Source organism: Scardinius erythrophthalmus (genome assembly GCF_964197995.2).
Source record: "Scardinius erythrophthalmus genome assembly, chromosome: 11".
Classification (NCBI taxonomy): Eukaryota; Metazoa; Chordata; class Actinopteri; order Cypriniformes; family Leuciscidae; genus Scardinius; species Scardinius erythrophthalmus.
In genome coordinates, this window is record NC_138231.1 from 6,988,600 (window position 1) to 7,014,319 (window position 25,720).

General features: G+C 38.7%; 2 protein-coding genes across 4 annotated transcripts; one reads left to right on the forward strand and one right to left on the reverse strand.

Annotated features, from left to right (window-relative positions):
- Positions 1 to 491: 491 nt before the first annotated feature.
- On the reverse strand, positions 492 to 5,939 carry wdcp (WD repeat and coiled coil containing). 3 transcript variants are annotated; one of them, XM_081379159.1, is made up of 5 exons: positions 5,466 to 5,579; positions 4,621 to 4,775; positions 2,612 to 4,532; positions 1,503 to 1,623; positions 492 to 991 (listed from the first exon to the last, which is right to left on the reverse strand). In XM_081379159.1, the coding sequence occupies exons 3-5, from the start codon at positions 4,490 to 4,492 to the stop codon at positions 819 to 821; spliced, it is 2,175 nt and encodes a 724-aa protein (XP_081235285.1). In that variant the 5' UTR covers positions 4,493 to 4,532; positions 4,621 to 4,775; positions 5,466 to 5,579; the 3' UTR covers positions 492 to 818. The 3 variants fall into 3 exon arrangements, with proteins under 3 accessions (XP_081235285.1, XP_081235284.1, XP_081235283.1); XM_081379158.1 differs by having other exon boundaries at positions 2,612 to 4,509; positions 5,466 to 5,571; XM_081379157.1 differs by having other exon boundaries at positions 2,612 to 4,775; positions 5,466 to 5,939.
- Positions 5,833 to 25,374, forward strand: fkbp1b (FKBP prolyl isomerase 1B). The gene is made up of 4 exons (XM_081379160.1): positions 5,833 to 6,062; positions 11,135 to 11,182; positions 24,296 to 24,408; positions 24,499 to 25,374. The coding sequence occupies exons 1-4, from the start codon at positions 6,026 to 6,028 to the stop codon at positions 24,625 to 24,627; spliced, it is 327 nt and encodes a 108-aa protein (XP_081235286.1). The 5' UTR covers positions 5,833 to 6,025; the 3' UTR covers positions 24,628 to 25,374.
- The last annotated feature ends 346 nt before the right edge of the window (positions 25,375 to 25,720 follow it).

The window sequence follows — 25,720 nt, forward strand, 5'->3', positions numbered from 1 at the left end:
TAGCCACTCTGCCCAAGTAGCTGTGCTCCTACGCCTAGTGAGAATATAGTTCCCAGTATTTATACGATTAAAAATGGTCTCTGTCTCATATAGCCTTGTTATTTGTACACGCTGTGACTATACAGATCACAACATGTAAATAGGAAAATGTTTGCATTATTTTGTCACTTATTGGGATTAGTATGCTACCTTATCCATTTACATCCAGTCTTTGTGCTAAGCTAGGCTAGCGGTGGGTGCGTCTAATAACACTTACAGAACGCATAGAAATGAAAAAGGTATGTATGGACTTATCTAACTCTGGGGGATACTGTGAATAAGCTAAAGTCCCAAAAAGTCGGAGTGTTCCTTTAAATAAGCCCAAAGAATCCTTTAGATTTACTAAAATAATAATTATAATCCTATAAATAATAATCAGGTAATGCAAAAAGGTATTAAGGTGTTATTGCGTGGTACATGTGCATGCGTGGTTTACAGAACACAATCACTATGAAGTTTCACTATGAGTTTTAATAACACATTACATATATCTTTATTTTGTTGTATGGAGCAAAGTAGAAACTATTTTTTAGCAAAAATAATCAAGCAGGCACTCAAGTATTTCTTCTGGAAAATAAACAAAAAATGTTCTGCCCTTGACAACTCTCAAATCTACCATCATTCATTAAATATCAAAGAGGCGAACATGTCAGCAAGAAATTTTCCCTGAATTCCAAATTTTGGAATATTCCTGTGTTAGCCACGAATATCCATTTAACAAAAGACAAATATTATAAAAAAATATATTTCTAAAAAGTCCTCTAGCGATGATATGGGTTTCATTTTTCTGCATTGGGAGACATTGGACTATCAGGGAGATATTCATCTGTGCCATTCAGGGGTCTTGCAGGAGATTTCCTTCTGGCGTTCCTGATCGTGAGCTCGTCCTTGTGTTTAAACGTGAGCGGGACGAAACCATCTGCATCAGCCACCAGGACAATCCACATGGGACCTGTGAGAAGAAGAAAAACTCATTTCTGCACATTCATTTGCAGTCTCAGCATAAGTGGCAAGTGGTTCGGGCAGATATCAGCGCTAGAGATGCACAGCACAAAAGGCTGTAAGCTGATTCAACCTTAAACCCTCAAATCCGATTGCACCACCTAATCACTTCCTATTTTAGTCGTTGACAATTAAATGAAGCCAAAGCACTTGAACAATCTGTCTTCAACAATGGATTCGGTGCATTGCACAGCCTCATTATTAGATCCCATCTGCTCATTGCTGAAAAGAGCAAATCTGTCTGAAATGTCAACACGCAGATCTCACAAACGTTCAGGTGCTTCTTTCAGTGTGCAATGGTTGTGACCACTTTTTCATGCAAAAAGTCAGCTTATCAACGCAATAATACTGATCTTGACTTATTGAACGTCTTTAATATGAGATAATGTCTCATATTATTACATACTGTATGTATTGGTGTAATCAGCATTTTGCGAGGTCTCTCTATCATCCAGACGTACCATGCATCATCTCCACGACGGTCAGGCCGAAGAGTTCCTGTACCATCCGCAGGCAGATCCGCCCCCCACACAGCAGCAGCGCCCTTCTCTCATCCGTATACACATTCTCAGACAGCTGTTTCTGGAGATAACACAAATACAAAGTGCAATCAATGAACACCATGAGTCACTTTAGGGAGCGTCATTCATAACAGACCTGGTCATGTGGTCACGGATTAAGTGATGATTCTCCTAAGACAAGTTATGCCTAGGTCAACAGAATCACTTCAATCTGACATCTGCTGACAAAGGGTTGTACTGACAACAGAGTTGGCGTGATGCTTTACAATGCCTGATGGTCTGACTAAGAGTAAAATGGGCTTTGTGGAGTCTTGGTTTGGATTAAAACTTAGCTCCAGAAGCAAATCATTTAATCAAGTAATCATTTCTTTTGTGGTGTATTTATTAAATATAACATTAGCAGTATGTCTACATCTAAGAAGGTTCTCTAATGGTAGAGGATATTTGACCTGACTTGACCCATAAAATGGATCTTCACCTCGGAAAATGAAGAAACTCTAATAAACAGAAGTCTGCTAAGAACCAATAACACAACTATTGCATAAAAATGCATAACTAATCAATAATAATAATAAAAAAATTGACAATGACAAATTGAAAATGGTTGAACAACAAAAAATGCCATCAGTTATTAAGGCCTGTGCTCTTATATTGTAATGTTTGGATTTAATTTGTTTAGCCTAATTATTGTAATGGAAATTCTTAGAAATAATAATCAATGTTGCTGTTATTTATATTAATTATGATTTATATTATCTCTATTTATAATTTATAGTGTTGTTAAACTGAATAATATAATCATAATATTACACTTAATATTAAAATAAATGATTAGTATTAACCTTATTCACACAATATGCAGCATATTTTTGTTTGAGAGAATTTGCATATTGAGATTAAGATGTTTTTTTCAATGCATTGCCGCAAATAGAATTCTTTACGCAATTAAATCGACAGATTAGCACTTTTCTACTCCAGAAGACTGCACACTTTCCTTGCTTAAAGTGCTTAAAGTGCAAAGTGCGATTAAAAAGAAAATCATTTTATACCTGACACGTAATGTGCACATATTGCGGTTCATAAGCGGACGGATAACTGCATGCGATCTTCTTGCCGTTCTGGGTGAAGTCTCTGATTTCTGAGAGGCACTGCTGGAGGTCAGCAAATCGGGTGAAAATCCTCTCCATGTTCTGCGTCAGCTGCTCCAGGTTGCTCTCTTTGGACTGAAAGCTGTTCTTTGGTGGAGTGGCGTCGGAGTACATTTTTTCTGAGGCCTCGTACCTGGGCGAACACGGCCGACTGGAGTCCCGGCAGGCCTGACCGGCTATGGCCAGCGTGGCCATGCGGCTGATGTGATCCATGTCGTAGTTTTCTAGAGTAATGGAAGAGGAACTGGACGCCCTATCCGAGAAGTCGACGGAGCTTGCCACGGGGCTCAAATCTGAGCTGCGTACCTCCTCGATTAGTTTTTTCTGACTGGATGGCGAAACAAATACAGAGCCTCCGGGAAGAATTAGATCCTTAATTGATAGACGGTCCTCTTTAGAGAAGTTCTCAGAATGACGTCTAATCCCATGATGCTGGCTTGGCGGATCGGACTTGGGAACCACTGGGGTGGCACCTTCCTCGTCGTATATTAGCTCCTTGGCTGTTAGCCTCAAGATGTACTTGTCCGTGTTGGAGGAGGGGAGGAAAGCAGGATCATTGGACTTCTGCCGGCCAATCATAAAGAGCAACATCTTGTTGGTGAAAAAGCACACCCCTTTGGGCCTCTCGTTCTTTTGCAGCTGGATCTGTTGCACGTTGGGCATGGAAGAATCCGTGATACAGTAAACCAGGATCATGTTGCACGTGTTCGAAGCCACGGCCATCGTGCTCCCGCTCGGATCGAAGGCAATGATGTCAGGGACCAAGATGCCAGGGATGCTGACCTTCCTTGTAGTTGTGACCTTGCGTTCGTACGTTACTAGAATCAAATGTGAAGAGTCCTGACCAGTTCCCGACAAATGATCCCGCCGCCTCAAGTGAATGAGAGGGCTCGGGTCTGATTTCCTGTGTTTGGCGAGAATGTGCGTTAGATCCATGGGCCCGGATGAAGAGGCGTGTCCCGGGCGTTCAGAATCACATGATCTCCGTCTAGAGTCCAAATAATAGTCTGCATCCACTGTCAAAACGGGAGAAGGGCGACAGGTCGATGCCTCTGACTCATTCGGTAGGTCGAAGGCGATGCCCGCATTGAGCCCGCAAATTTTATCAAGCGGGAGTTCAGTCGCCACAGCCACTTGAGCCTCGTCGGTGGACTCGATGGCGCAGATATACCCACCTATATCGAAAACAGGGCAGAAGGAACACGCCACCAGGCTTTTTTGGATGTCGTTCCAAATGTAAGAGTGCAATGCGCTACCGATGGCGACCACAAGGCGGGTTCCGTCCTTAGTCCAGCAGGCACAATGGATCAGACCGCTGCCCTTTATGTCGGCCTTCACGCGACGATTATCGACCCGCACAGTAAACAAAACCGAGGCGTCCCGCTTGGTCAAAACAGCTAAGATGTCCATTTTAGGATGCCAGACACATCCTTGGGACAGCAGGGGGAACGGCTCACTCATTTCGCAGGTCTGCGTGCACAGGAGTTTGTTTTGCTCCGAAGTGCTCAGCTGAAGTTGCCAGACCGTGATGTGCTTCTTATGCTGCACGGCAAGCAACGCCGGGGACCCGGAGCAGCACAACGGCCCCCAGAAGAGTCCCAAGACATGTTCGAATTGTCCAATGACATTGGTGTCACCAAATTTGGGCTCACCGTCAACAGAATACAACGACGTGAGACAGACCTGCTTACCGTCCGTCCAGGCTATTCCGTGCACAGGGTGAATGGCTTGGTGCAGGGTGTTTAACCCCGTTCTCAGAAGTTTGGCTTTTCCTAGCTCCATGCTTGGCTCAGTTTCTCCTATGGAAAGGAAAATAATGTTCCTGGTCATACAGGAAAAGGGTTTTTGAGTCAGAATTGAGCGATAGATGTAACTCTGTGCTTCAGTATGAGAAGACTGCCATCACATACTCCAAGAATAGGTAAAGCCTCTTCCCTCACTCTCTAATCCTATTGGCCCCGAGTGAGGCTCCACTCAAGGATGACCAGATTAGGCTGACACGACCCCCGACGTCATAAAACCTTCGAAGGTTTGGATGCTACGTCTTTTTTTTTCTGACCCAGGCCTGAAATACACAAAAATATATGTAAGACAAGATATATGCAAAAACTGAACATCACAGAAATATCACTTTGGAAAATGTATGCTGATATCAAAAACAGTCCCTTACAAGCTATTATATTACAGCTATTATAACTACAATAAAACTGTGGTGGCTTTGAATAAGCCAGCATTGTAATCAATCGATCAATAATTAATTAGTTAATGCTACTTGTAGTAAAAACAACTGTATAGAAAATGATATAAAATAAAAATTAAAAAAATAATAATATTATATTTGTTAATATTTGTAATGGGAGGTCAGTTTACCACAACAGATATGATCAAAGACTGAGAAGAATCGCATAAATTTAACTTTAAACATTGGACATCGATGCCACAAAATAACCCCTTACTAAAAGTTGCCATGTTAACCATAGTTAGACCACAAAAATATTCTAAAAGCTTATTGCATTGTTTAAACTTGAAGTTAAGAGTAGTAACAATAATTATCATTCGCAAAAACAACTAAGTTAAGTTATTGCCTAATTTTTCTGTAAGGTGCGTCGCGAAACTATTTTATTCACATGTAACGTTACTGCCACAATCCCACATGCTAGCATGTGAAGAAGATCTAGAACAATCCTGAAGATAAGAGGACACATATAAGATAATAGCAAACCGGCATTTTCAGAAGGTAATATTAAAAACATACCATAATGCTATTGACAACACTGCGGAAACCATGGCAACTCCACAGAGAGAAAATCACGTTAACCTGAACAGTGTCCGCATTTCCCCGCGGAGACATTTGAAGTCATGGACAAACGGAAAGAGAATGACTCGGGCATTCTGGGAGTTGTAGTTCACACACGTTCAAACTCGCGATAGGAAGTCTGATTCATTTCCGCGAATCGATTCTTTCGAACAATTCGTTTTAAAGGGCTAAACTAATTCACACATATTTTATTATTACTAGACTTCAAACAAACAAAGTCAATGTACATTCAGAACTGCAATATATGCAACATAAAAAATACCAATTTAAAAGTGTCGTTAATGGATGTTACACACAGCACACTATTCCAGAATCTCATAAAAAGTGAGGTCATCATCAGAACGGAATGTTGCCCAATATTATATTTCACCACGGGTTGACTGACCATCGCGCATACAGTTAAGCTGATATGACAGTGGGCGGAGTGCAGTAGCGCTGTAGTCTCTCACTCTGTCTCTCTCTCTCTCACTACTGTAGGAACTATCCGCGCGAACAGAATGGGTGTTGAGATTGAAACAATATCTCCAGGAGACGGTAAGATGCCATGATCTAATAAGTTCGAATTTCAAATTCCCAAACGTTCTATCTAGAACGACTGGCGAATTCGAATGTTGTTTTGGTACATTGTAGCGGTAAAAGCGGGATTGCGGGAACATTCTGTCGCTCTAATTACATAATCTTTTAACATTCTTGAATTTTCTCTGCATATTATTTGCGTAAAGAAGTCAACACTTATACAGATTCAAGCCATCGCTATGATGAGGATGTTTCCGCTCACTGTCGAGTCAGGGATTTATCGTGTGTCTGTGCCCAGCAGAATAATGTGCCATGCGTGCCAACTCAAACACTCTTCTCATTATGATTCCTCACTGCTCTGTCAGAAATGTGCCTTCAGGATTTCCTCTACAACATGCTTGTAGAATGATTTTGCTGATGAAACGAAGGTAGATGCTGTTGAACGTGTCTCAGATGGCAGCATTCTTGCCCTGGCTAGACATGAGCTTTGATGTTAATCCGAGGGGGTGGGGTGGGGTGGGGGTGGGGGGTGGGGGGGGGTTTGCAGGATAATTTGGCACAGTTGGCAGAGTCTCTGCTGGTCTGGTCTTATGGCACAGTAAGGTGCTGTTATGTGTGCCACTTGTTGCATTACCTGTTTGCAGGTGACAGTGGCACACAAACTGACCGCCACTTTGATGCCACTTTCATTGACACAATTCAGAATTCTTGACATTTATATGGTTGTATATCTTGTATCTGATTGGCCAAACAGATATAGAGTATAACTAAAAGCATTGGGACCACACATTACTTCATTGCCTATACAAACCACTAAAAAATGTGGGGTCTGTATTTGTATGCTCACCAAGGCTGCATTTATTTGAGCGAAAATGCAGTAAAATAGTAATATTATGGAATATGATTAAAACATTTTTTTTTCTGGATTTCCATCATTATTCCAGTCTTCAGTGTCTCATGATCCTTTAGAAATCATTCTAATATGATGATTTGCTGCTCAAGAAACATTTCTTATTATTGTCAATGTTGAAAACAGCTGCTTAATAATTGTGTAAACCATGACACATTTTTTCTTTGATAAATAGAAAGTTCAGAAGAACCAAGTATATTTATTTGTAACAACCTAAAAGTCTTAACTGTCACTTTTGATCAATTATTTTGTCCTTGCTGAATAATATATATTTGAAGAGTTCACATGCAAAATCCTCTAAATGCCATCTGAAATTTTCTTATAGAATGATCATTTTTATCAAGCTCGTATATTTAAATTCAATAATTTCACTTAAATGGCAATGAAGATTACCTATTCATTGTCATTTAAAGGGCACCTATTATGCAAAATTCACTTTTACATGGTGTTTGAACATAAATGTGTGTTGGCAGTGTGTGAGCAAAACCACCCTAGAATGATAAAAATCCACCCAGTAGTTTTTTTACTATCTCAATAAATCATAAGCACTGTCTCAGAACACCCTGTTCTAGATTTTCCTCATTGTGACGTAGAAATGAGCTAAGCCCCACCGACGTGATTTGATTGACATCTGGTTTTGGCATAGACCCCGCCCTCGGTGATCTGTTCTGCACACCATCGCTGTTTCGACGACAGCCGGTAAGTGTAGGTGTTCTTCTGTGGGATGTAAGAATGGACATACTAGTCTTCACTGACATCAGAGTCACTGAAAACGCAGCGGATGGATTTTATTTATGAAGAAAAGGCACCACTTAAACTTCCTAAATACGAGATTCATTTTCTGACTGACTGTTTAGTGAACGAGGGTCAAAGTTAATCCTAGAGTGTGGATCGTTGCCTACAGTTCGCGATCCAACGTCACCTCCAGAAAAAGTAAGTGTATTTTATGATTTTTGAGCAAATAGTCATTTCAATCGATGTCAGCAAGTTCAACAACAAATGCGTCTAAAGCTATTTATTGTCGTCGTCGTCATAGGATGTCTCAACAAACAACGTCAGACAGTTTTATGTCACGTAGGCAATTTTTTGCAGCATTTACAAATGTAAATAAATTAAGGTCTGCTCTATCTCCATAGACAGTAGGCTATATAAACGTCTATCTCCCTCCCCTTAAGAAAAAAATAAAAAAATTCGTTTGTACTTAACAGTAGTGTGTGTGTGTGTGTGTGTGTGTGTGTGTGTGTGTAGTTTCAAAAAATTGCGCGAACGTTATCACAGTTCGTGTGTGTGTGTGTGTGTGTGTTGCACATCCATAATGGCAAAAGGGACGCGATTAAAACTTTGTAAGTACAGAAAGGTATCAAATAACCATTCCGAGACGTTTAGTCCATTCACTTTCGTGTTTATTCTGTGCCAGACTCTCTTCATCATCTGGGTCCAGCAGCAGGGCGGGGATATGCAGCTCATTTACATTTAAAGTGGTACACACAAAACAGCTCTTTTTAAAACAGGCCCCAAAAATGACATTTTCAAATGGTTATAATAAATTAACTGTGGCGTATTTTGTGCTGAAACTTCACAAATGCATTCTGGGGACACCCAAGACCAATATTACATCTTCTAAAAAGGGGCATAATAGGTGCCCTTTAAGTGAAATTACTGAACTTAAATATACAAGCTTGATAAAAATGATCATTCTAGAAGAAAATTTCAGATGGCATTTAGAGGCTTTTGCATCTGAACTCTTCTAATATATATATATATATATATATATATATATATATATATATATATATATATATATATATATATATATATATATACACAGAATACTAAAGTATCTTTAATATCCAAAATGTGCATATCTTTTCATGTGACACTGTAGGCTATCTATTATATGTATCTATGTACTATCTTATTTTATGTAAAGCTTGCCAATATCGCACCTAGAAAACATCAAAGGTAAATCCAGTCTATGATTTTAAATTATAGACTTTTTACCCCAAGTTATTTTATTGGGCTATTACTTTACTGTATTTAAGTCACTTTGGCTAAAAACATCAGAGAAGTGACACTCTTCACTTCAAGGCACTCAACATGCCTATATGCTTAAAATGGTTACATTTGTGTTTATGTTTTTTATACTCAGAATTTGGGGCTGAGAGTCTGATTATTCATTTATAAGTTTATATGGACCAATAGGAGGCCATAATAATGAGCATTATTATGAAATGATCAATAGAAGCTGTAAATAAGTGCTGGAGTGACCATTAGCTCATATGATTTTGACACCTTTCAGTCGTAAAATTCTTGGCACAAGTCATCAAACTCAAGAACTGCCTACCGGGGTCACCAGTGTCAGGAATGAATGCGGTGTAATGGCGCTTTTATTTTTCTTGCTCTGCTCTGGTCTCTTGCGTCTGTGGGACGCTCTCGACTGACATCCTATCTGACCCCCACCAGCCTGCTGTCATGTGGCTCACATTCCTGTCCAGCTCCCGCACATTAATCAGACACCACCTCCACCACACACACACACACACTTTTTCTGATCTGCCCTGGTCTGCAGATGAAGACCATACCCAAGTCTCATGACTGTAGGCTGCTCATGGATTTATAAGCGTTTTTATTGATCCCTTTAGGGTTTGTGGATAAGCTATTTCCACAATTATTTGAACAAGTTTTTTCCACTGTGGTCTATTATTTGTGTATCTATTTTAGACAAACTCTGGTTGCATCCAAAATTGCATACCTATTATATAGTAGGTGAAAAAAGAAGCATGTGACTAAAGAAGCATGTCTGAATTTACATGCTCATAAAAGAGCAGGCAAAAAGTCCTCAGATGACCTACAACTTTCTGTGTGCATATGACACTTTACTATCCCATCAGGCCACGGTAGAGGATTTATGAATGAACTGATGCTTGTAGGTCATATAATAAAAGTACGTCTGGATTACATTCATACTACACACACTCATACTATATAGAACATTAACGGTCGTGAAATAGCTAATTATTATTCTTCAAAATAAGTACCTAGTCAAGAGAGTATGCGATTTTCGAATGCAGCTAATGCTAATCACAAACTGTGCTTGGTTTCATGCCAATCAGACCTTTCTTCCTGGCCATAAAAAGCTGCCAAGGGGACAAAACGAAATACAGGAAATCTGTTAAAAGCCTTAGAAGTGATCATTGTACATACTAGGGGTGGAACGATACATGTATTCGTATTGAACCGAAACGGTACGGGCGTCAAGGTTCGGTGCTTAAATTTACACGGAGAATACACGGTATAAAAATAAATAAAACTCGCGTGCAAATTAATTAATGTAATGTGTGTGTGTGAGAGAGAGATCGAAAAGTCGCAAAGTGATTACTTATATTTGTGTGCATGTGTGTGTGTGTGAGGCGCGGGCGCGATCAAACAGTGGAAACATAAAAACATACTCCATCACATCATTCAAACTGCAAAGTGTTTAAGTTACTGTTAATTAAAATTTTTAAGGAAAACAAATATATTAATCTTAAATGTAGCAAATTAATTTTCAAATCATTCAGGTACAATTACCAAACATATCTCAAGGTCTTTTAGTCTTTTTATTAATTTGAGTAATAAACTAATTATATAAAACTATTGTCAGTGCACTACAAATAAACTAGTTCTATGCCTTTACTTTATTAATAAAACTTATTTAAAAAAATACAAGGCTTAAGTAATTTATTTTCCTTTGGTGGTACAGCCTGAGACATGCACAAGCCTTCTGCATTTTTGTTTTGTTTTTCCCTCCATTGTACCGAACCGTGATGTCTGAACCGAGGTATGAACCGAACCGTGACTTCTGTGTACCGTTCCACCCCTAGCACATACAGTATCCTGGTAACCCTTGTTACCCAGTTGCCTGATTAAGACGTGAGTCTTGAAGCTGTGTGTCAGCCAGCCAATAAGATTGGACCTGGATATTTGAGTCAGCTCTTGCCATTTTTATGTGCAGTACACATCAGAGGATCAGTGAACTGTCAGCGGGGGTGTCGTCTTAACTAGGAGTTAATGAACTGAGAACATTATACAAGCTGAAAAAGCTTCTTCATCACCAGACTGGGATGGTGCCAGTGGATATTGCGTTATAACATGTTATGATTCTCAGCACTAACTGTCTCGTTCTCTTCTTTCTTCACAGGAAGAACTTTTCCGAAGAAAGGACAGACATGCGTTGTGCATTACATAGGTAAACTATCTGTTGATGTAAACGCTCACATATGTTGTTTGTTGGGGTTTCGCTCAGACGACTGGTGCGCCATGCAGACGACCAACTCAGACAGACGGGAAACAGGATGTCGATAACAACATTCTGTCTCCTGTTGTTTAATGTTTTCTTTCCTCTGGGGTATCCCAGTGAATATCCCATTCTCTTTGAAAACACAGGTAGACCTTGATATGTATTGCAGTTCTTTCCCTGTATTGAATTGCTTGGTCTTTAACTACATAATAAGCCCTTATAATTATTGTGCATGGCACACAGTACGTTGTGTTGGATCAGAAAATCGATGCCTTTTCCACTCATTATGTTCATATTGTTGCCGATAATACAATAATACAACAAAAAATCATATAGAACCCAAACGTTTCAACTGTAGTGATTTTTTTTGTCTCTGACATTGATATTTCTTACAGAATATTTTTAATACTGCCAAAAAAAGACAAAAATATGATTCTTTCCTGTCTTTTCAAAGGGATCTGCACTAGGGTTGATGTAAACAGTTTGAGAGCGAACTCTCAGTGTTAATATGAGCTAGATTCAGGCAGCTCTGACTGTGAGATCATTAGCACTCAGAGCAGCAAACAGGGTCAGACTCACTGCAGACGTCAATACAGCCCTTCTGCAGCACTTAATATAGCACTGCAGGGCCTTTGCTGAGAGCCCTCGAGCCCTGGAGTGAACCAGATTCAGAGACAGGCAAGTCATCACTATTCAGCCACACTCCTTTTTGGATGAAATGGACAAAAATCAATAGGGCAAATGATTGGAGATTCGGAGCAGGAGGAAAGTTTGGGCTTAAGATTTAGAATTTAAAATCTGTCTGCAGTGACCAGATAAAAAAACAAAAAAAAAAACACAAAATGTGAAATTAGAGGTCAGAAACCATGTTTCATTGAGGTCAGATGCCATAAGCAACAGAAAGCATTTTCTAGTCCATTTATTTGTTTATTTTTGTTTAGCTCATATCAGAGAATTAAATCAAAGCAATGCAAATGGGTGACTAAAAGAAAAGCTTTGTGACTGACTGTCACTTGTACACCATGTGTCCTAATATGACACAACAAAGTCTGTATAAGACTATAAAAGCTTCTTTTCATGTAAACCAGAGTAATCAGCCTCAGCTGTGATGAATGATTGGTGTTGCACTGAGACACTGACTATTATGCTGCATGGTAAATACTCACTTACGACACTTACATTAGCAAGGTTTTGTCAGGGTTGAGGTAAAGGATGAGACGAGGACTCAAAGATGCAGATAAATTAGCTTTTATTTGTTAAATAAAAAATAAGACAAAAACTACCCCATAGGGGAAAACAGGACCAGTCAGCTTGACTTGGGAGGATAAGAATCGGTAACAGGACACAAAATGGGATCAGGACACAAGGAATGTAAGGCTGGCCACACACTTAAAGGGGTCATATAATGGTACATGCACTTTTACAAGTTGATTGTACTGAAATGTGTGTTGGCAGTGCCTGTACACAACCATCATAAAATGATAAAGTGTGTTTTTTTTAAATCTCCTTATATGTTTGACCCTCTCTGAAATCAAGCCGTTCGATTTTGTGACGTCACAAAATCGACGCCCCTCCCACGATTGTGATTGACAGCACTGCGTTTCAACACAGACCCGCCCTCGCTCGTGAGCGAGCTGTCTGTCATCATAGTGCATTGATATGCTGGAGAAGAATGGCGTCTAAGCGATTGTTCTTGGGTGTAGCCTAATAAGGAACACAGCAGTCATTTTGATGTTTTTGATGGAATATTCCCAAAGCATTGACGTGGGGGTTCCCTCGCAGGGATTCCCCACGATCAACGGGAGTCATTTCACACCAGACTGCGTTACAAACGAGGGCCAGTAAAGCTGGTTTTGCTAGGAAGCTGTTCCTGAAAATAGGATCCGTACCAACTATTCGTGTTCCTGCTGCACCTCCAGAAGAACTGAAGTGAGTGTAACGTTTTATTGACCTTTATATTAATATTTATATTAATCTTTGCGTATCGCTTGCTGCATGCTTCACGATGAATGCGGCTGTTTACACTCAAGGGTACATTACGCCATGTTTTCTATGTACGACGATCTCAATATAATTCATAATCCCACGTTTATAATGAACAACGCGTTATGGTTATTGTGTTATTATTACAACCGGTGCACGCACAGAACAGAGGGGCGGGGTGAGCAAAGCTCAATATCATTTAAAGACACATGCACTTAAACGGCGTGCTAAAAACAGAGCTGTTTTTGACCAGGTAAAATGAGTGTTTTCTTACAATACTAATGAGAAGTATATTACAAACTTTTCATTTAGACCCTAAAGAATCATATTAGCTTGTACAAAAATGACATTATATGACCCCTTTAAAGAATTTAAGCCCAATTTTGAGCCCAATTTGCACCCCAAAGCGATCAAGGGGGCGTGGCCAGATTCGATGCTTGTTGCAAGTAGGGCTGGGTATCGTTCAAATATTTTCTATACCGATATCTTGACTTCGATACCGGTTCCTGAACGACACTTTTTCCGGAAACAATTTTATGAAATCTGTTTTAACAAGATTACATTACATTACCTTTGGTTTTATTTTTTCAGTTTGTTGACTTTTTTATGACTCAATGACTCATATATGCCTTGTGGTCAAGCGCACACATAAAGCTTGCCGCAAAGTGGTTCATCAGATTTGTCGTGTTGCCGGTTTTGGCAGCAATTATCTTGTTGCAAATATTGCATTGCGCACTGTTGACATTGAGCCTGGTGAAATGTAGCCACACTTTTGATCTTTTCCACATCTATGGGGGTTGGGACGCTTACACACTACAGCCTCACGGATGAGCTCTGGGCGTAAGCGGCGTAAACTAGTGTTTTTCCTTGATGCCTCGTCACAGCCAATCATGCTGCATGCTTATTGGCTCACTGATGTTGATGAAATTAACCCCTTCTTAGGTATCGAAATTTGGTACCGAACAAATACATTTTTTTGATACTCGAAGGTATCGAGGCAATTCGCTCGGTGCCTAAAAAATATCTAACTCGATACCCAGCCCTAGTCGCAAGCGACTTTGCCCAAAAAAGTCCTCTATTTTTTTTCTTCTCAAGTCACGTTTGATCTCGTGAGTCTCCTTGAGATCTCCTCTCACTTTGAAAATGTTACTACAGTCGATAGGTGTGCGTTCTCGCTGTCCGGACGAATCTCCGAGCTTGTGTATTCGAATGATTAAAATGCTAAAAATCGGTTGATTTTTATGTCTGGCCTTATGTCTGTGGTCTCCCACGGTTTTAAAATTGGTTAAGACATGAAAATCGTTTAGTGTGTCCCAGGTCTAAGACAACAAACACAAGCAGAATAAATGTGGCCCTGGATCACAAAACCAGTCACAAGACGCACGGGTATATTTGTGGCAATAGCCAACAATACATTGTATGGGTCAAAATGATCGATTTTTCTTTTAAGTAAAGATCATGTCCCATGAAGATATTTAGTAAATTTCCTACCGTAAATATATAAAACATTTATTTTTGTGAGTGAATGCAGCACAATCGCAAACATAAATGGACAACTTTAAAGGCGATTTTCTCAATGTTTCGATTTTTTTGCACCCAGTTTCCAGATTTTCAAATAGTTGTATCTCGACCAAATATTGTCTTATCATAACAAACCATACATCAATGAAAGCTTATTTATCCAGCTTTCAGATGATGTATAAATCAAAAATAAAAATAAAAAAAACTGACCCATGTGACTGGTTTTGTGGTCCAGGGTCACAAATAGCAAAGCAAACAAGGCAGGTAACGAGGGAGAGCAGGTGGGGCAAATGAACCAATAATCGGATAACAAAGATGGGGTTAAGACAATAGAAAAGAGAGAAAATGGCCAAAGAAACAAACATGACAAACCATGTGCTCACACCAAACATGAAAAAAATACTAGCACAAAACAGCTAACACAATCACAACAGAAGCCATGTGCTCAAACAAAACAAGAACAGGAACACACAGCTAGCTAGTAATGAGAACACTCATAAGCCTCGTGTTCACACAAAACATGACATGAAAGAAAACACAAGACAAAACAGAACATGAAAGCACACGGCTCCTGTTTTACCCGGGCAGAAGAGCGTACGGCCCGTGCAAACTCGAAACAGCACGCTCACACAACAAGACAGAGCGCACGGAGAATGAGCGAATGCTCAAAACAGACGACAAACTCGGAACCGCACGCTTTATTTTATCTCCGAATAAAGTTAATTTATACTGCAAACAAAAGGAATCGCCGGTGCAGCACAGATGTCTACTGATTAAAATATTTATTAAAGGTGCATAACAAAAATGGCTAACGTTTCGATGTGGTTACATCTTCATCAGAGTCCTTGGAGAGAATGAGCAATGAAGCCATTAATAAGGATCATCAACAGGTGTGATTAAGGGGGCGTTGGCCACCCAAAAAAAGTACATCCCTCTGAACCAAGGTGTCACACTCATAGAACAATCATTAAAGGGCAAGTGCCCACATAAAAAAAAAAAAAAAAAAAAATTATTATAAAGTTCACAATACAATGGGAATAAAAATATATTAATCTTAATCTGTTTAAGATTAATATATTTTTATTCCCATTGTATTGTGAACTTTATAATAATTTTTTTTTTTTTTTCTTTTTTTTCTTTTTTTTTTTTTTTTATGTGGGCACTTGCCCTTTAATGATTGTTCTATGAGTGTGACACCTTGGTTCAGAGGGATGTACTTTTTTTGGGTGGCCAACGCCCCCTTAATCACACCTGTTGATGATCCTTATTAATGGCTTCATTGCTCATTCTCTCCAAGGACTCTGATGAAGATGTAACCACATCGAAACGTTAGTCATTTTTGTTATGCACCTTTAATAAATATTTTAATCAGTAGACATCTGTGCTGCACCGGCGATTCCTTTTGTTTGAATTGTTTTGTCCTGCCCTGGTTGCACCGGATTGTTTGTGGATTACAGAAGCGCAGAGAACTCTCTTTTCAATTAATTTATACTGCCTTTTAAAAGTTTGGAGACTAAGATTTTTAATGTTTCCGAAACAATTCTCTTATGCTCGTCAAGGCTGCATTTATTTAATCAAAAATAGAGGAAAAGCTGTAATATTTTGAAATATTATTACAATTTAAAATAACTGTTTTCAATTTTAATATATGTTAAACTGTCATTTATTCCTGTCATATCAAAGCTGAATTTTCAGCATTTATAGCATAGTCATAGCATTTTTCATATTTTCATTTTTCAGCATCATCAGTGTCACATGATCCTTCAGAAATCATTCTAATATGCAGATTTGCTGCTCAAGAAACATTTCTATTATCCATGTTGCCATTAACATTTTTTCCCCTTGGTTATATGGGTGTAAATGGAAGGGAAGTTGGGAACATTTAATTTTATCATTTTGCAAACATTATGGGGATGGTCTCTTAAAAACTGAATAACTTTGAACAAACGTTCTATTAATGTTACTGGAAAAACGTTTGTTCACAACTTTGAGAGAACCTTGCTGAGAACGTTCCATGTTATCTGGACAGGTTGTTTATTATCAGCAAGTGAAACGGGATGGATTTTATTATGGGCTCATGCCTGAATTAGCAGAGACCCCCACCCCGTTGCTCACCTACTATTCTCTGACCCAGGCGGGCAGAACAAATCAATTAGCCCAGTCCCGCTGGGTCCCCTGGGGTTTATTATTAGAGCACAGGAAGCCATCAGATCTCTCGTGACTGGCGGCTCTATTAATAACAATGGCAACACGATGTATAAATATGTTCTGAAGAGACACCCATGTGATTGGTGGTGGCACTAAGAGAGCACTGTAATAAAGAGAAACCCACTAAAGGTGTCCAGTTCCCAGGCATTCAGAGGCAGTAAAGTAGTGTTGTCATGTGCAATTGTTATGGGTATATTCCCTTCTTTAGATTTTAGAACATACTTCCTTATGTTCGAGCCACAGTTCAGTGCTTTAACCTTTTTTAAAGGAATAATTGACTCAGATTCAAAAATTGTCTATGCAGTAATGTAACGTTTCATACACTTCATTTTGTTGATAACAAATTTTCAACATAATTTTTTTCTCTTTGTATTTTTATATTATTTAAAAACAAGATTATCCCATTCAAATCGATCTAATACTAAAAGTAAGGTCAAAAGTAATCAAAAAGTAGTCCGATCATATTACCTAAAATGTAATAGATTCGGTAACTACAATTTTCATCATGTAATGAATTACAATTTGTAAGAAATACCCAGCACTGAAAACCTACTTTATTGCATGGATCACAAAGATGTTTTGCAGATGTTTTATTGTCCAAGCTGCTCTTTGTTTGTACAATAAATATTACATTTTTGGTCTTATCCGCAGCAAATTGTTTTTCATCCAGAGTGCAAGAGCTTGTATAGTAATCATATTTGAAAAATAGGCTTTGAATCCCATCTGCAAATATTATACCATCCGGCCACATTTGGCTTTCCTTTTTCCAACTATTCTAGATGCTGGCATATTCTGGCATTCTGTATAGTATGGATAGTCTGGAAATTGGGATGCAGCCAGGGTTTCAAGTTCTGGGAATGAGTTGTACAGGTCACCACTCAGCAGCCTGTAATATGAGACTGAGTTAGTGTGGAGAATATTAGACAAAATGAAGACGGACACCTTTTAAATGTCAGTAAGATTTTCTTCTTTGAAAGAAATTAATACTTTTATTCAGCAAAGATGCATTAAATTGATCAAAATTGGCATTAAAGACTTTTATATTGTTACAAAAAAGTTTGATTTAAAATAAAATAATGTTCTTTTGAACTATTAAAGAATCCTTAAAAAACGTATCATGGTTTCCACAAAAACATGCTTTAAAAATTGATTATAACAATCATGTTTCTTGAGCATCAAATCAGAATGATTTCTGAAGGATCATGTGACACTGAAGACTGGAGTAATGATACTGAAAATTCAGCTTTGCATCACAGAGAAAACAGTTATTTTAATTTGTAATATTATTTCACAATTTCACAGTTTTTACTGTATTTTTGATAAAAAAATATAAACTTGACACTAAAAAGTGATGTCTTATATGTATATGCATATATGTATGTGTGCTGTTTTTTGATGTTGAGAAGTCAGCTGCATTTTTAATAGCAACAGCTAAGGATTAAAATAGGAGCATTAATATTTATTAACATCAATATTTATTGACACCATCATTCTATTGAAATACCAAGTATTGTTTGTCTTAATCATCATCCAGCAGCACCATCTGAAAGCACTGTTTTAGCTTTCTCTCTCTGCATCTGATGTTTCCACAGGAATGCTCTTGTTTGATGATACATGAACCCATGAGTTTGCCATGCCATGTGGTTTTCTGCTGACATGTTTTTGAGTTGAAATGTGCCAACAAATCTATAAGAGGCAGGTTCATTCAGGTAGCGTGTGCATCTGATTACATTTGACGCTGACTGAGAGAAACCGACTGCCAGCTCGGGTAGACAGATACTGTAAGCTGAGGTAAAAATAACCATCCTGGCCTCCGCCGTCACGCTCTTTCCCACCGATCTCTCACGCACAGGTTCGGGAACCAAGATTTATTCACTGAAAGCCGTTAGATCAGGTTCACATCTGCTTGTCTACATCCATCGGGCACAGAAAAGCTCCCACCCAACATGACCACTGATTGTAATCATGGAAAATAATTTACAGTGGAACTGTAAATTACAAGCTGCGACATATTCTGTGACTTGTAACGAAGCTATTGACATTAAAATCTCACTGTTAAAGTCGGCATGAAACGGAAGTTGCAATTTTTGATTTGATTTGATTTATTTTGGATTTGACAGACAACATAATCCAAAAGGATGGCATGTTAAAGTGTGAACACTTATTTCCAACATGGTCCTTGGTGTTTGAACATTAATGTTGGGTGGAACTTGATTTTGTCCATGGGGAATTGATTGGATGGTTGTGGTTTGCTATTGGTCGATCTCATGAGTGACAGGTTGCCCCGCCCTCAAGCCGCTAAACACATCATCAGAGAAGAGACGTTGCTGCAAGAGGGAGGGGAAGTTCTTCTGATTAAAGTTTACGAGGCACATGAATTTTTTATAAAATATGCATGAATAAATCATTTATAATATATGCTGGGATATTCCATTAAAAAAATTGTCATGCTTCATTGCGTTATCACATATAAAACAATTGTCTCCAAGCAAAACTACGCAATATGCTTACAAAAGCTTTACCACATTTTTAATAATATTTAAATATGTCAAGGTCAAGGCCACTACTGTATACATATACAAATAACATGACTTGTTTTATACTTATATTTGTTTTTGGAGTATTTTTAAATTGATGGACAATTATAACTGTAACATGCTAAAAACTTTTGCTCGGGCAAGCACTATTCACATTCTGAAAATATAAAAATCGAGTTTATAAATGGTATTTGTACAGATTGATAAAAGTTCCAAAGGTTTGATAGAGCAACGCTGGATAACTTAAGTCAGTTAAGTTCATTCATAAATATGCTTTAGTTCGTCCTTGTAGTAGAGCAAGTTTCTGTTATAATATACTGTCTGGTTCTGGAATGGAGCCCACTCTGCAGATATCTTGGCGCAGAGAGCTTCCTGGAAGTCTCAGTGAAATTCAAGGGGGAGTGAAAGCTAATACTTTACTGTACTGCAAGAGATCCATCTCTCAGCAGAAGGAATCTTTATATCTCCCTCAGCATGGATGAAACTGAAATGAAGACTTCTAATGGTGTGTCAGACTCCCCATGTTATAGTGTTTATTTTTCGCTGTTAAAAAAGAGGGAAAACACTTAGAACATTTGGAAAATGTAAGAATTTTGAAAGTAGCACGTTTGTAATATTAATGTTCTTATAATCAGCCTTATTATTGGCAATAAAGTCTTATTGTTTGTAAAAAAAAAATTGAAAAATATTAAATATTTTATATTAAATATTATATTATTTTACATTATATATATTAATAATTTATTTTAAGATTTAGATTAGATTTAGTTTTGGATTTATTGTAGGTAGGCTATAATAGGTTAGTTTTAGATTTTTTTTTATAAAAAAAAAAATTGGTGATGTCAATTTAATATGGTAATTTGCTGATAAATCAAAAATATCAATTAAAGGTGGTTAAAAAACTATAGAAATATATATTTTTTTTATCGTATAATTAATTCATAATTAAAGTTTTAGTTAAAGATTATTTTCAATTTGATTTAAATTTTGATTGACACCCCTAGTTAAAATATAAATGTATAAATAGGAAATATTTAGAACGGCATTATTTATTTGTTATTTAAGTACTGTATATCTGACAAAACTAGGCAGCTTTTGTTGCTAAATATTACAATATTTTATTAAGCTTTATTTTACATTTGGCCTTTATGACTAAAGACCTATTCTTATATGCATGCTATACTATAATAATGGAGGACCAGAGTGTTTCTGTGTGTATCTTCCTCTCTATTTCTCTTTTTCTTCCTTTGATATAGACGGAGGCAAAAGGTGACCTACTTGGGTGGCCGGCTGAATAATCTGTTGAATTAGGCCAGTGTTTCATATTTCATTCTTTTTGTTCATTTAGATCACAAGAGCTCAGATTCCACAGGAGATTTTGATAAGCACAGAAGCGCTCCCTCTGATGGGTCAGCTATGTGTTAGTCGACCATGCCTGATTTTAAAGCCTGAAGACATCCTGAAGGAGTTAACTAAAGAGAAATTAATTTAGCATCGACCTCTTTATTACAAAATTTCGCTTATTTTCTAAAGGATTAACTTTTGGATTCTTACATGGCACAAAAGGAAATGTAAAGGAAAAAAAATCTATAGACTTACATTTAAATAGAAACTTAAGGCATGTCTGGAGACCAGAATATCACACAGACCCTAAAAACATCCAGACCACCCTAGCAGCCACCTAGCGCCATCCTAACAATCAACCAGAACACACTAACAGCCACCTAGCAACACATAAAACATGCAGAACGCCCTAGCAACACCCTAACAATAACAACCACCAAGAACACCCTAGCAACACCCTAAAAACCACCAAGAAGACCTTAGCAACACCATAGAAAAATTCAGAACACACTAGCAATACTCTAAAACATCCAGAACACTCTTGTAGCTACACCCTAACAACTACCCAGAACACATTAGCAACCACCTAAAAACACACAGAAGACCCTAGCAACACCACAGAAACATCCAGAACACCCTAACAATACTCTAAAACCACCCAGAAGACTCTAGCAATACCATAACAACCAGCAAGAGCAGCCTAGCAACACCATAACAACTATCTAGAACACATTAGCAACCACCTAGCAACACCCTAAAAACCACACAGAAGACCTAGCAATACCCTAGAAACATCCAGAGCACCCTAGCAATACTCTAAAACCTCACAGAAGACCCTAGCAACACCCTAGAAACATCCAGAACACCCTAGCAATACTCTAAAACCACCCAGAAGACCATAGCAACACCCAAGAAACATCCGGAACACCCTAGCAATACTCTAAAACCATCCAGAAGACCATAGCAACACCCAAGAAACATCCAGAACACCCTAGCAATACTCTAAAACCACCAAGAAGACCCTAACAACACCCTAGAAACATCCAGAACACCCTAGCAATACTCTAAAACCACCAAGAAGACCCTAACAACACCCTAGAAACATCCAGAACACCCTAGCAATACTCTAAAACCACCCAGAAGACCATAGCAACACCCAAGAAACACCCAGAACACCCTAGCAATACTCTAAAACCACCAAGAAGACCCTAACAACACCCAAGAAACAACTGGAACACCCTAGCAATACTCTAAAAACATCCAGAAGACCATAGCAACACCCAAGAAACACCCAGAACACCCTAGCAATACTCTAAAAACATCCAGAAGACCATAGCAACACCCAAGAAACATCCAGAACATCCTAGCAATACTCTAAAACCACCAAGAAGACCCTAACAACACCCTAGAAACATCCAGAACACCCTAGCAATACTCTAAAACCACCAAGAAGACCCTAACAACACCCTAGAAACATCCAGAACACCCTAGCAATACTCTAAAACCACCAAGAAGACCCTAACAACACCCTAGAAACATCCAGAACACCCTAGCAATACTCTAAAACCACCCAGAAGACCCTAACAACACCCTAGAAACAACTGGAACACCCTAGCAATACTCTAAAACCACCAAGAAGACCCTAACAACACCCTAGAAACATCCAGAACACCCTAGCAATACTCTAAAACCATCCAGAAGACCATAGCAACACCCAAGAAACACCCAGAACACCCTAGCAATACTCTAAAAACATCCAGAAGACCATAGCAACACCCAAGAAACATCCAGAACATCCTAGCAATACTCTAAAACCACCAAGAAGACCCTAACAACACCCTAGAAACATCCAGAACACCCTAGCAATACTCTAAAACCACCAAGAAGACCCTAACAACACCCTAGAAACATCCAGAACACCCTAGCAATACTCTAAAACCACCAAGAAGACCCTAACAACACCCTAGAAACATCCAGAACACCCTAGCAATACTCTAAAACCACCAAGAAGACCCTAACAACACCCTAGAAACATCCAGAACACCCTAGCAATACTCTAAAACCACCAAGAAGACCCTAACAACACCCTAGAAACATCCAGAACACCCTAGCAATACTCTAAAACCATCCAGAAGACCATAGCAACACCCAAGAAACATCCAGAACACCCTAGCAATACTCTAAAACCACCAAGAAGACCCTAACAACACCCTAGAAACATCCAGAACACCCTAGCAATACTCTAAAACCACCAAGAAGACCCTAACAACACCCTAGAAACATCCAGAACACCCTAGCAATACTCTAAAACCACCCAGAAGACCATAGCAACACCCAAGAAACACCCAGAACACCCTAGCAATACTCTAAAACCACCAAGAAGACCCTAACAACACCCAAGAAACAACTGGAACACCCTAGCAATACTCTAAAAACATCCAGAAGACCATAGCAACACCCAAGAAACACCCAGAACACCCTAGCAATACTCTAAAAACATCCAGAAGACCATAGCAACACCCAAGAAACATCCAGAACATCCTAGCAATACTCTAAAACCACCAAGAAGACCCTAACAACACCCAAGAAACATCCAGAACATCCTAGCAATACTCTAAAACCACCAAGAAGACCCTAACAACACCCTAGAAACATCCAGAACACCCTAGCAATACTCTAAAACCACCAAGAAGACCCTAACAACACCCAAGAAACATCCAGAACACCCTAGCAATACTCTAAAACCACCAAGAAGACCCTAACAACACCCTAGAAACATCCAGAACACCCTAGCAATACTCTAAAACCACCCAGAAGACCATAGCAACACCCTAGAAACATCCAGAACACCCTAGCAATACTCTAAAAACATCCAGAAGACTCTAGCAACACCCTAACTACCCCCTAGAACCCCATAGCTTCATGGCCTGTGCAAAAGTTGCTTGAGAAAATGTAAAAAATCTAGTTGTCACTGGGTATTACTGGGTATGACATCAGTACAAACAGCTGGGATTATTGGATCTGTTTGTGTGGGCACTCCACAGGTGGCGGATGGTTGATGTGGACTGTCTGTTTCACCAGCTGTTGTTTTGAGACCAGTGTTGGGCTGTCAGTTTTGTTCCACCATGTTGCACAGTCTGAATCTGCAGTTAAATGGACGCTTGAGGATGTTGTACTGATGGTATCTGTTGAGCTCTTGGTCCAAGGCTGCAATTACTGTCTCCTGTGAGCCTGGGAACTGCAATCGTGCTTGTTTCTTCGTCAACTGCTTGTCTGTTTATATGTGGCAGCATTTTCCCCTTAATCTTAGGATTAGATTTTTGCGTTATGAACAGTAAACGTTTTTAGGGAACCACCCAGAACACTCTGAACTGAGTGTTTCTCTTATTTTCTTCAAAAAAAAAAAAAAAATTGAGTTCGCTGTAATGATGATAATTGTGTATTTTAATTGTATGCTATTAAATTGCAGGAATGCTGCAGAACGGAAAGAAGTTTGACTCGTCACGAGACAGAAACAAGCCCTTCAAATTCAAGATCGGCCGACAGGAGGTCATCAAGGGCTGGGAGGAAGGAGTTGCACAGGTATTCGAGTCTGATGATGTGCTGCATGTACTCCGGAGCTAATCTTTCTTTGGAGTGTACTTGCTCTATAATATTTCTACATAATTTCAGATGAGTTTGGGTCAGCGGGCGAAGATCACCTGCACCCCAGATATGGCTTACGGGGCCACAGGACACCCTGGTGTCATTCCTCCCAACGCCACCCTTGTATTTGATGTGGAGCTGCTGAAACTGGAGTAAACCACTAGCTGTTACAGGGCTGAAGTCCTCAAACGGAGAAGGAGTAACACTAGTCCCCGCCCCACCAAAAAAACCTTCATCATCTAAACACTCTAGACATCATCTTTTGTGTTTGTTTGCCTAAATGCAATATGTAGACACTGTTTAGTTACTTTAAATCTTTTCTACTCATTCTACTTACTATTTTGGCATCTCGTTTTCACTTTGCTACATGCAGTTTTTTTTTTCATACTACATTTTCCTGAAAATATGTGAATACAATAGAATCATTAAATCAGTATTTTAATTTGTACCAGACTGAATCCGCCGCCTTACTGAATTTAGTAGGGTTAGTATTTTACAGAAGGATATAATGGGTTATAATTCTGTATTCCGAGGGGCATTAACAACCACTGTCTGCATTGCCACTTTTGATAAAAGTATATCCTGCTGAATGCATGTGATATAAGGATAATGTTAGTGTATTTACTATATATTTTATATATAATCCATCCCTTATAAATATTTGCTGTAAGTCTCATACGTGGAACAAACTGAATATGTACGATGGAGTGCTTTGGCTTCAATGAACGTTTTATCAACTTGCTCTTAATAAAGACATTTGAACTCTTGGAACAGTGTAATGATGCTGCATTATTATCTGTTCTGCTACTGTGTATAAGATAAGAGAGTGCAGGAGATAAGAATATTTGGTGTTTCATAACTTGGAGGCGAGACATCACATATTACATTAAACATTCATTTTTCAAGCTAATGTTCTTCTTTAATAAAATTCGAATTAAATTGGCTGAAAAAGATTAAACATTTAGCAAAATTATCAGTCGTTATGAATTGTAATGATGAGAAATAATTGTACAAACCTGCAGCGTATATTTATATATAACTTGGCATATGTCACCACCTGCTGGAATTAAGGTGACATAACGATTGCATAGATATATTCCATTGGGCTGCCATATTGGAACGGTAAAAACACAAGTTGACTGTGCGTCTGCAACCGCAGTTAGACATATAGCATGAATATCTACATCTGCAATAGACTTCAGCAGATGATTTTGCTAAACTAACTAACAATACAGCTAGACGAAGGCGT

What these genes read in the sequence shown, in the direction of transcription:
- wdcp (XM_081379157.1), bottom strand. Translation starts at nt 4,540, where the DNA reads ATGACCAGGAACATTATTTTCCTTTCCATAGGAGAAACTGAGCCAAGC. An exon ending in ATGTGCACATTACGTGTCAG is followed by an intron (nt 1,624 to 2,611) that starts GTATAAAATGAT and finishes TGTTATCTCCAG; the next exon opens with AAACAGCTGTCTGAGAATGT. An exon ending in CGTCGTGGAGATGATGCATG is followed by an intron (nt 992 to 1,502) that starts GTACGTCTGGAT and finishes TTCTTCTCACAG; the next exon opens with GTCCCATGTGGATTGTCCTG.
- fkbp1b (XM_081379160.1), top strand. Translation starts at nt 6,026, where the DNA reads ATGGGTGTTGAGATTGAAACAATATCTCCAGGAGACG. An exon ending in AACAATATCTCCAGGAGACG is followed by an intron (nt 6,063 to 11,134) that starts GTAAGATGCCAT and finishes CTTTCTTCACAG; the next exon opens with GAAGAACTTTTCCGAAGAAA. An exon ending in ATGCGTTGTGCATTACATAG is followed by an intron (nt 11,183 to 24,295) that starts GTAAACTATCTG and finishes ATTAAATTGCAG; the next exon opens with GAATGCTGCAGAACGGAAAG.